This window comes from Thunnus thynnus, chromosome 3, assembly GCF_963924715.1.
Source record: "Thunnus thynnus chromosome 3, fThuThy2.1, whole genome shotgun sequence".
NCBI lineage: Eukaryota > Metazoa > Chordata > Actinopteri > Scombriformes > Scombridae > Thunnus > Thunnus thynnus.
The window spans coordinates 21,732,073-21,744,093 of NC_089519.1; the positions used below are offsets into that span (position 1 = coordinate 21,732,073).

General features: G+C 36.8%; 1 protein-coding gene across 1 annotated transcript in view; it reads right to left on the reverse strand.

Moving 5' to 3' along the window:
• Positions 1-557: 557 nt before the first annotated feature.
• Positions 558-12,021, reverse strand: part of tacr3a (tachykinin receptor 3a) — a 34,028-nt gene continuing 22,564 nt past the window's right edge. Inside the window, exons 4-5 of the mRNA XM_067584723.1 lie at positions 6,188-6,384; positions 558-4,506 (exon numbers count right to left, since the gene is read on the reverse strand). Of these exons, the coding sequence (XP_067440824.1) occupies positions 4,173-4,506; positions 6,188-6,384 (531 nt within the window). The 3' untranslated portion in view covers positions 558-4,172. The remainder of the gene's footprint in view (positions 4,507-6,187; positions 6,385-12,021) is intronic.

Consider the following 12,021-nt stretch of genomic DNA (forward strand, 5'->3'; position numbering starts at 1 on the left):
CACGCGCGCGCGCGCGCACACACACACACACACACACACACACACACACACACACACACACACACACTGCACTTACACTCATTATATTATTTAAATAAATTCATTTTTTAAATTAAATGTAACTTTTTTATCTTGCATTTTTAAGTTGTGGTTGGGTTCAAGGGTCCTGGCTGTAACAGTCACATACCTTTATTACAGTAAGCTAACGCTTCTCTTTGTTGTACTACATTTTATACCTAATTTTCCACTGTCATGCCATGTGTAACTTTTAGATTACGGATTATTGTTTGGATGAACTTGGGTAATGAGTGTTAGAACACTTGCCAGGTAATTTAGGTCATATCCTGAAAGATACTGCAGTTGTGCTTCTCTCCTCAATTTGTTGAACAGTGAAAGTGGTTTCAATGCAATAAGAAACTGAACTGAAAGAGAGCAATTTCAAAATTGGCTGTATTTGTGACTTATCTTGTGTTGGATTCTAGTCCAATTTCCATGTGCTAGCACTGACATTATTTTCTAAGTGATTATTGTTGCTCTCAAAATGCATTAAAATGTATAGATTAGACAAAAGACTAAAGACTAAAATCCTGGCTGCAATCCTGTGCCTCAGTGTTAAATTTGATATCCTCACTCAATATAAACTTGATTTTTTGTTTTGTAAGTAAGGTGAAGCTGCTTCCTGTTATTTACAATTTTTTTCCCTTTGGTCATGCTCACATGGCCTTTAGCCCGCCGTCCACCGATTTAATCAAATGTACTCCCTTGTGTGATTGTGCAATAACGATGTGTTGAAATTCTATCTATAGTCTTGACACATTTTTGAAAGATGACTTCTAACAGGCCTGTTCATCTTGCGCCTCTGCTGCTATAAATTTATAGGCTAGGGAGGAGAAGAAAGTTTGTTTAGTGTACCTGCAAAACTTCATAATATGGCTCCCCTGACATCCTAATAATATAAATGACTCACTTTGATATCAAAGGCAACAACACTTAAGCATCTGGCATCTGTTCACACTCACTGTTACAGTATCAATGGTTTATTAACCAACATTGTATAACAAGACAAAGACAACAACACACATTGACACTTTGAAAAGGTCAACTTAATGTTATAATCCGCAACATTTGTGTTGATCTCAATTGTGGTGATTCTTTGGTGGCAAGAGGTCATTGCACTGCATTTTTCCAGCAATTACTGGTCTGACAGCAGCTCCCAAACCACAAAGTAAATAAGCATGGGCTTTTTTGACTTAAAACAAGAGAATGATCGATTTTTTAACAGTGTATAAAGATTATACATTTCATACATGTTTTGGTCTGTTTTTAATCTCTGAAAGGCAGTAGCAGATTTAAATTCTAGTTTTGAGTCATTCGTAATTCATTTGTATTTGTAATCCATAAAGTAATATTTTCCTTAAATTTTCTTTGTCTCAACAACAGTGTGGGCTCTAACTGCTCATACCAGTCACTCAGTGCTTCTTTTATTTATTCCAGCCAGTACTGTAGGATATCCACCTGTATAGCTCTCTGATTATGACAGCAAATGTATAATGTAAGAGATCCTTACAACCTCACAATAACATTTGTAATTATAAGGAAACAATCCCATAGTTATAAAATTAAAATGCTTAGATTTAATAATGATATGTGGAAGTCATAATTACACATTTGAATGCAATGCTTCTTTAGGTTGAAAAGTTGCGGATTATTACAAAAGCCTGCATTGTTTCTGACAACTAACACGAAATAAAACACTATTGCTCAGTTGCGGCTGTAGGTTTTTTTTTTTTCCTCAAGAAAATTTGACTGCATTTGCAACAAGTCACAGATACATTTCATCAGAAGCATATCATATCATTTGTAAACACTCTTAAGAATGTAAAGAAGACCCTTGCAATGAGGCTACATTAAGCAAATACATCAGAACTAACCAATGCAGAGCAATTAAAACATTTTGGAGGTCTTACTGTAAGAAATATGATATATAATTGTAAAATCACTTAATATCTACTTTAAGAAAGAGTTTCTACAATTCCTTATCTCCCCAAATAATTGTTATTACCAGCAGTAATCATTTCATAATCATTTGTTTAAAAGATAAAACCAGTTATTTTCAACCTGATTCCTGCTTTTTAAATAAGAGCAGTAGTAAAAGGGACAAAAATATGAAGTGAAGTAATGAAAATGTCAGAATCGATTCTGCAAGATGGTAAGAACAAAGAAATGAGGCTCAGGTTGAAATTAACTCCTTTACAAATACAACAAAGAATATAGTCACCACTTGACAGAGAGAGGCACACATTGTACTGTACATTCATACAAAACATGTACATTAATACAGAGAGCACGAAAAATAGCTTAATTACCGTGTACAGATATTAAACAAACTACATGTGGCGATAAAATGATTTGACAACATCTTAAAAATACAGTACATTAAACACAACATGTTTTTCTTCACATTCTTGAGTAAATACTTTCATGAAGTCTTCTAACATTCAGAACTGTTGGTAAAAGATAATTAAGCACTACCACAATGCGTTTGAATGATTGTAATTTCTAATCAATATAGAAGATTTAAGCTTTCATTTTGCTTTTGAACCATTTGACATTTGTTCATAAACAAGTAATAATGCTGTGGAACCCATTGAGCTTTCACTGCATCTAACAAGACACTCAATACATTATTTTAAAAGATATTTTGTAGTATCTTAAAAGGTCTGTTTGGTGACCCCCCCACCCCACTTAAATATTAACATAACTATAGTTACACTTAATTCCCAGCAGTGAGACATAACAACACTCATGGTAAAGGTTTTCCTTGCCCTCATTAGTGGTCTTAGTGTGTTTCCTGAGTCACAGGGGACGCACTGTTCTTATATGGTTTATATAAGTGCACCTGACACAGTATGGTTCCACTTATCATATTGTAAACTTAACATGGCTAGAGGCTAGAGTTGCTTGATGTGGTCTCAACATTTATTGTGCACACTAGCAGAGCGTTAAATTAGGTTGCAACACACAATAACAGCATGCTGGAAGAAATGGAGACACCAACAGTGGCAATGGGCCCAATCAGTTCTGCCTTCTGATTATACAGCTTACAAAGGCATTTCATATAACATAAAGAACAGTACAACAAGGATTGTCTGTACTTCAGTTTGCTGAGTCCTTCATTTTTTTCTCTAGCTTCGTGAAAGGTGTGAAAATGAAAGACATTGACTCACTAGCCTCTAGTTGGTTAGTTCACATTGAATTTGACGATTCTCCAGCAGCCTGTTTGACCTGCTACATATGTATACTCATTTAGCCAATAGCTCATTACCATTTACCAGAACACATGTTCCTGGCAACAGTTACATAACTGAAAGCCAAGCTCAAATTCAATACTTTTTAGCAACAAACTTGGAGCTTTATGTAGAGACAAACAGAGTTCAATCAACAGCTATTCCATTGGAAAACTAAGCGACACTCTACAGCTGCTCACTCATGGCTGCAGGGGGAAACAGACAGCAGAGTCCTCTGTACCACATAAAGTTCACAGTTATAGATTGAAATGAAAACTATGACATACTTACATACTTACAATCACCATGACATATTTTCAGAATATCTCTATTGTGAGACGGTAATACCTTTTTAGAATATATTCTAATAGAGTATCTCCAAGCAGAACTGATTAATTTCATTATCAATCATTTGAACTGTGGGAGCGAGACCTTACCAAAACAGCAGTGCACTGATTGTGTTTAAATGCTAATCTCAATCAGAGCTGAATGTTTGGCTGAAGAGGAAAGAACAGTTACTTCATTTACTAATGCAGAGGAACCTTGATTGGATTAGGGGAAAACTTGACTGTATCGCTCCGAGGGAGAGTGCCTGGAATATAGACCTATAATACATGATGAGCGTTGTTCACCTCATATGTGGTTAAGGCTGCTCCCGAATATTTTATATAATCAGTATTACCCACTAAGGTGATATATAGAATAATCTCCATATTCGTGCAGTCATTTTCTGCATGTTCAGCCTTGATACAATGCTTCTACGTTTAAATTTAGCAAACACCCATGCACTGTTTGTATGTACAGTGTATTATGCATGTGTTTAAAATTCCTTACATGCATATGTATGTTTGTGTTCTTCTGTATGCACGTCTGTGAAAAAGCCCTTCAAGAGAACTCCTCAGGTTGAGCATTTGGGCTGCCTCCATTTTGCATTTTCAGACTGCCACCGTTGCATCCAGTGATCTCTGTGTGGCGAGACGTGACGTAGCTTTTCTGTCTGGCAGACAGGGAGGGCTTACTTCCAGAGCCACTGCTGGCACTCCCATCGCCCTCGGCTGGGTCGTAAACCACAACCATGGTGGTATCCATTCGTGACAGTGTGTACATACTGCTCTGGCGTGTTGGGTGCAGCCGCGTGGAGCGGAGTTCCAACTCATCATAGCTGGACACCTTGATAAAAGGGCACCAACGAAATGCACGCTTGAAGCCAGCCCGGAACCTGATGCCACATCACAAGGGAGAGAAGAGAAGAGATGGTAAACACAGGGTAGGTGGTTGTTTGGGAAGTGAATAGAGAATAAAATGTGCAAGATAAATATAAGTACATCTGTGGGTATTTTATTAGTAGTCTTTAAATGTGATGTATCATGGACATTTCCAGGTCTATATTCTGGGGTTCTACTGGAATATCTTTGCATGATTCACAGTTCAAAAAACTCCTTTTTTTATCTTATACTGGCCCTTTAAGTAGCCCCACTGAAACAGGCTGTTTTAGCTAGTGTCCCTTTAAGGGGGCACTCTGTTCTTATTGGTTAGTTCCCAGAAGCTTCCCCTCGGCCGACTTCTGGTGGCTACGTAAACAAACGTAGGATTTCACTTCTTTTTCACGTTCTTTACTCAAAATGGAAACTTCTTAAATACATCTGTAAATGTTCGAGCTTGAATCTGATCCAAAATATGTGAGTGGACAATGCAAACAGCCCATGGAACAACCTAAGCAACAACCTTAGCAACCGTTTGTGGGTGTGCACATGAACAATCTGACATCATCACGAGGAGAAACTAGAGGTACCACTGCAAATAGTGCTTTGTTTGAGCAGGCTGAAGCCCTTGCTTTTGACTTTCAGGGAGCATTTATACATATGTACACCTCAAGTTTCAGACTGCTGAACATGTTTAACATTGACATCTAACATTATAACAATATAAAAATAGCAGAAAATCACAAAAAGCATAAAATGGCCCCTTTAAATAATTATGTATGTTGTGATAAATGATTACTGAGTGATTCCTGCTTGTTTCCAAGAAGCAGCACATATTGTGTACAGTGTTGTACCAATGGTTGGTTCTTCAGCTACTGGCAGAGCTCATATTCAGGTATCCCTGAAGCTTTTAAAAAGGCAGCAAGTGATGAATGTCTAAATGTTTGTGCAGTGATGAAAAAGAGGTCAACTGGTGTGGAAGTGCAGTATTTACAGTGAGAGTACTCAACAGTAAACAGACAGCACTTGTCATACTGCCTGTGGATCATTTTCTGAATGGATAGAGATCATATTCATTGGTACATCAAACAGCTTAAGGTACTTGAGAGAGGCGTTATCGTTTTTGAGAATGAAATCCATTTATCTGAGTGGACTGGGTGATGTCAAAGATTCACTACTAAGGATGTCCGCTTTCTCAATGAATTGATTAAAAAAAACCCATTAACTGTCATATCTACAAGTTGTGAAGATAAGCATCTCATCATTTGAGAGACTACATTTTTATTAGACCAAAACACCCTGAACTACACATATAAAGTATTAATTTACTATAAGAAATTAGAGGGAAACTTGGAGTGAATTAAACACAAGAATGTGACAAAACATGCAACACATCCTGATAAACTGATGGCTAGATATGATAAGTGATTTTTTTTTCTCTACCATTAGGATATAATGATGTAAGCTACAGTTATTCTTCCAGAGTCCGTAATTAATGAAGCCATGCCTAATGTTCATCCTCTATCAAAACAATAAAACAATGTAATGGTATATAATTTCATTCACTGATGCACGATAACAGTAAGATCAAGTACACTTCCGACATTTTTTCGTCTCATTTAGTAATAATGTTAAAGGAGCAACTTTCAGTTGTGACGTTTAATTTTACTTAGATTATCAACCACATCTTTTACCCACCTGCTGTTGAGACAGCAGTAGATGATGGGGTTGTACATGGTGGAGCTCATGGCCAGCCACAGCACTGACAGGTAAACTTGCTGGATGTATTTCCACTTGCTCAGAAGCTTATTGAGGCCCGTCACAATGAAGTAGACGTGATAGGGCAGCCAGCAGAGGGCAAAGGTCACCACTACGATGATCATCATCTTCACAACCTGCAAGAGACAGAGTGAGTGATGGAAAACATTCACAGGCTGTCACTGTAGGATTGTGTAAGCCAGAGGAAATTATATAGGCAAGAAAAACCCACTTTCAGTCTCTCTGATTAATATTTGATAGGGAAATGTGGTACATCTAATTTCAGTCCATTTCTGAATTACAGCATTTTGGTAGCACCTGACACTGCAGACGACAGATGGATATATTGCTGTAAGACTGCAAGCAGGACAGTATGTTCCAGTTTCACTGATCTGATCTTAGTCCACATCTGGTCTAAATGCATTGGAAAACTTTTTCACATGGACACGTCCAGACTTGGACTGGCAATCTGGCAATTCTAGAAAATTCCAGATGGGCCAGCCCACCAGCAATGTGAAGAAAAAAATTGTGGGAAAAAAAATTCAACCTGCAGGCAGAGGCCCACTTCATGTTGGAACATCCATCTTTTTGGGGGTAACAAGGTCCTAATTGTCAATAGGCTACCTATGCTGTAAGGCAGGTACAGGAAATGCTACAGTTGTCCTCCCCCCACCCATTCAAGTGGATGTGTCAATCCATGTAATGGCAGAGGTCAAGAGGGAAATAATCAAATCAAGACAGAAAGAGTGGAGTTTGAATTGAAAACAATGCTGGCCTGTACAAATGGATAAAGGTCCCAAAAAGTGAAAAGGTGGATCGGAAAAGGTAAGAGAAAAGAAAAAAAAATCTTGTGGCTGATGCTGCAAAATGTTTTAAGTTGACAGAAAATATCGATGCCACTGCCATGCAAAATCCTGTTAACGTTAGCAATGCCGAGCTGCAGTGATAACATTGAGAGTCCACTGCTGCAAGAAGAGGAGGCCGCTGCAAAGGAAGAGTGAAAGGTGCATGACAACCTCCAACAGGTGTTACTGCTAACGTAAGCTCATGTAGTGACAGTGTTAACAGCGGAGCTCCGAACCTGACCCTCTCCTTTACACACATGACATGCGAGCACAGTTTTTCAATTTTAAAATTCATCAAGAATAGATTATAGAGCACTACATCTTGAAGCATTCATGCTTATGGCTACAGAAAAAGACATACTTTTGGCTTTGGACACTGATGGAATAATCGATAAGATGGCAGAGAACAGCGCACTGATGAGATGTCTTCTCACCACCTATAGAAGAACATGCTATTCTATTTGTTGCTTAAGGCTGCTGTGCTATGCTGTTTTTTTAAATGATGTCAGCTGATTAGTCACTCTAGGTCCGTTCCAATAGGATGCAGCCATGACAAAAAAATTGAAAACAATGTTGGATGATTGACTATAAATAGCTCTCACATATCCAAATCATCATAGGTTTCACATCATGGAGAAGTTTTGGCTATTTTGTTTCATGATGACAGCTTTGCATTTTGTCATAGACTACATTCATGACATTTGATTATGTCATTTTTGTTTTATTTGTGAAGTTATGGATTGTACCATAAGTGCTTTGAGAGCTGAGTAAAATGAAAAAAATCTTAAATGTGCCTCTTGGGGTGCTGACTTTTCCTGTAGGCTATTTCTTGGCTATTTATATATTTATTACATTATTTTATGAAACCCTGTAAGTACACCTGTTGTTAGGGTGTCAACTTGATTGACCAATTGCTTGGCCTATATGTTATAAATAGCCTGATACTGCTTTACGCAACTCATAAGTGCATATGTTGGGGAAAAATGGAGCCAGTCCAGACGAAAACTGCCAGGGCCAAATTTTGTTCCCAGTCATGACCCTGGACACATCTGCCAGGAAACATTCAAGTATCATACCACCGAGGAGAAATAAAGAGGGATGATCTAGTTAACTGTATCTGTTTAGGTAAAATTCAGGGAAAACCTGGATTTTCTGACCAAAGAACAGGGCTCACAGAAAAGATCTGTCTATCTATCTATCTATCTATCTATCTATCTATCTATCTATCTATCTATCTATCTATCTATCTATTTTTTTTTATCTACTTTCTTTCTTGCTTTCTTGCTTTTTTTCTTTCAACTGAATGAGGTGCTGTGGACTGTCTCTGGGTGGTAACTGGAAACACACTACTGTGTGGCTCTTCAGAGGTAGGCTGGAGAGGCATGCTCCCAGAGACAAAACAGACATCATTGAGTCCCTCCTGAAATCTAAACAGAAATCCTGGCACCCCTTTTCTGAGTGAATGTTTCAAAGACGTTTATGGCATAAAACACACCATGTAAACTGACTAAACGGCTGCTAAAGAGGGCAGACGAAGTCAGTCAGTATTTTTGTTTGATGACAATGTGGACGTTAAATGAAGAATGAAGGCTCTGATTCTCTAAAGAAGACATGGATCGGCCTTGAAAATAATGTGAGCAGACTAAATGAAAGACTGAAATGAAAATTTCATGTGCATAGCTCAGGTATTACGAGGGGAAATCTTCCCCACAACTAATTGCAGAAGACTTGCTAAAGTGCATAATATTTAGGACACATCCTGTAATTCATGTAATTTTAATTTAGCAATAACCAGCTTGATCATAAAGTTTTCAACTTAACTCAACTTTAAAAGCGCAAATACAATTGGAAATGGTTGTGGATTCATTGCACATAACATATGCTTCTTATAGTAAAATATATCCCCATAAAAAGAACAAAATAACAATGTGGTATTCTACTATCTGACTTCCCTACCCTGACTTAACACACAAATAAGTCAGGGTAGGGTCATAAAAACTTAAATAAAAAGGCTAAGTAATTTAATAAAACAGTAAACTATAATGCACATGTTTATGATTATGGAGCATGTCACCCATCATGGTGTGGCTCACTGATGTGTTTTAAAGCATTTTATGGCAACAATGAAGGTCAATAGCACAAAGTAAGAAGTTAGGATTTGTTCACAATAAGAGGATATAGCATTTTAGTCCAGAGTATTGCCAAACTTATCCTAACATACGTGTTATCTAAGAATTACTGGTGATAATCTGCTGTATGTGCAACAAACAAAACTCAGTGTTGGAAGTCTTGTAAAATGTGTTTTATTGCTCTTTTTAATGGCTAAACTATCCCATCATTATGAAACAGATCTAGTTTCTTAATAATGTCAGCTAAACACATATATCAAATAAACTCGAGGAGGAAAAACAAACTTGCTCAGTGCTCCTCAGTCTTGTTTAAATGGTCCATATATGGACCGCCAGAGAACTCAACGCAATTCATATAACTTACCATATGTATACACACTGGATATTTTATATGAGGCTGGCCTCTGAAACATTTGAAGTATGTGCCTGCTTTAACACAGCCTCTTCTGGCAACACATTGTTGTGGCTTGTAGATTTGGAGCTATACATACTGTACAAGAAGATGTGAAATTACAGGCAAACAGCTGTGAAAAAAAGAACACATGAACATGAACATGTCATTCCTCACTCCAGACGTTGGTGTCTTGATCAATAAGAGGACTATCAGAAACAACAAATGTTATGCCTGCTCTATCAGCCAATCACTGACATTTTAAAAAGTCTAAAATGTAACAAGTACCTTTTCTTCAAGAAACATTCAGTGGTAATGAAGACATTGTGCATGAGGCAACTAGAGTATTAGAGTATTTTTGAAAATGCCAAAAGCATAACTAATACATGCATCATTCCCTATAGTTTCTTCAAAATCCAGTCAGTGGGGGCCAAGAGTTTGTGTGTGATAAAGACAGTCTGTTTAGTGCCATAAATAATATTGAGAGTATATCCTGTGAGGTACTGGGGGTTTAGGCGAGCTTAGGTGGTGGTTAATATAAACATTACTAGACGCTCTTCAGGGCTTTGAACACATCCAAGAAAACGTAGAGATGTAGAGAAGTTCTGCCCCCAGTTATTCATCATCGGGGATAGCAAGAATGTCAAAGCGCATATTTTAAGCATGTCTCTTTCTTAGATTATGTAATATTGTTGATGGTATGTTGAACTGTTTTGAACTGAACTGAGCATTCGTGGAGATTTAGAAACCATTATTGGTACATTTCTTTCTGTAAAAAATACAAGCAAGCATTTGTTTGAACATGAGTTAGTCTACAGACTTCCTCAGTTTGCTATTTAAAATGTCAGCTGTTGTCTGGTTAAACTGTTTAAGTATGAGAATTGTAGAAAACCTGACCAGTGCACACAAATGTAGTATTTATAAATAACATGTTGGTTAGTTCATGATAATCAGCTCTGTTTACAATTCTTATAGCTCTCTTCTGTAGCATAAGAATTGGATTATTGTATTTATTGTATGTGTATTGTATGTGTTTCCCCAAACCTCCACTAAGTAGGTAATGTATGGAAATATAAAAGAAATGTACAATATATTTAATGAATTTAGATTGAGAATGTCTTTTATTTGTGCAATTTTGCAATGGCCTTCGACATTTTTGTCTTGACATGATTTATATGTTTCAATATCCAAATTTAGTTTTATTTAAATTTAATGACAACTTGTTAATATCAAACCATTCCTTTGTGTTTGTAATTGTCATATAAGGTGGTAAAAGTAGACAGAAATTCATCATAAGCTTTGTTTGGATCATTATTTGAATAAACCTCATTCCAGCTTTGCTTCCCTAAGTCCTCCTTAAGAGCCCCTATAGCTTCTGGTGTTCTGTGTCAAATCAATTTAGAAGTATAGGAATTTCTATGAGTTTTAATCTCAAAAAAAGTTCTGTAAGGTTGCAAAAACTGGAAGGTCGTCACTTATGTCATTAAGAAGCAGTCCACTCCTCTACTCCCAGTTTCATTGATAAAAATGTTATCTATGAAGCACTGTCACTTATTATTCTAGTTGGTTTTAAGATAGTAGGAAAAAGACTTATACTGCACATTGTATCAATAAAGGCTCTCTTTTTGTGTTCATTTGGGTTCAACAAATCTACGTTAAAATGCCCCCATATGAGACCGTCTTTTTGTCATTCATCTCATCATACATATCAACCATCTTATCATTGAATGTGTCAAGACAGGTTCCTGGTGTTCTACATACACAGCTTATAATTATATTCTTAGATTTCTCCACATTTATTTCTACAGTAACATGTTCCATGATATCTTCTATTGTTGTTGACATTCTTTATACTATTTTTCATTTGAAGTCATTGTTCACAAACAGGGCAACTCCTCCTCCCTTTTTGTTCTTTCTATTGATAGTAAATACCTTGTAGCCCTCACGTTCAACATCAGCTTCTTTCTCTTTACTGAGCCAAGTCTCTGATACAGCAATTACATTAAACATGGTGAATTGTCTCAAATAGTTCTTAATTTTTTTTAGAAAATAGCTATAAAGACTTATACTGTTGAAGTGTATTATTGATAAGGTACTGTCCATAATTACATTGCTTTTGAATTGTTCATCAGTATAATACTCACAGTTGCAGTTGACGTTATTGTGGAAGTGATTCTCAGGATCAATGTCATTCTCAATTTCATACACTTTGTGTTCTCTAAAGTCAAATTTTTCAAGTGCAGCTTTTCGTAGTTCTCATGTCCAGGTAAATTGTTACCTACACTGTCTGATGATCCCATTTCTCCAAACTCATCATCATCCATGTCTTTGAATGGAAAAGGAATAATCCTTGTCTGGTCTTATTGTAGCAGTCATAGTCTATTCAAGTATTTCCACACACAAATACTC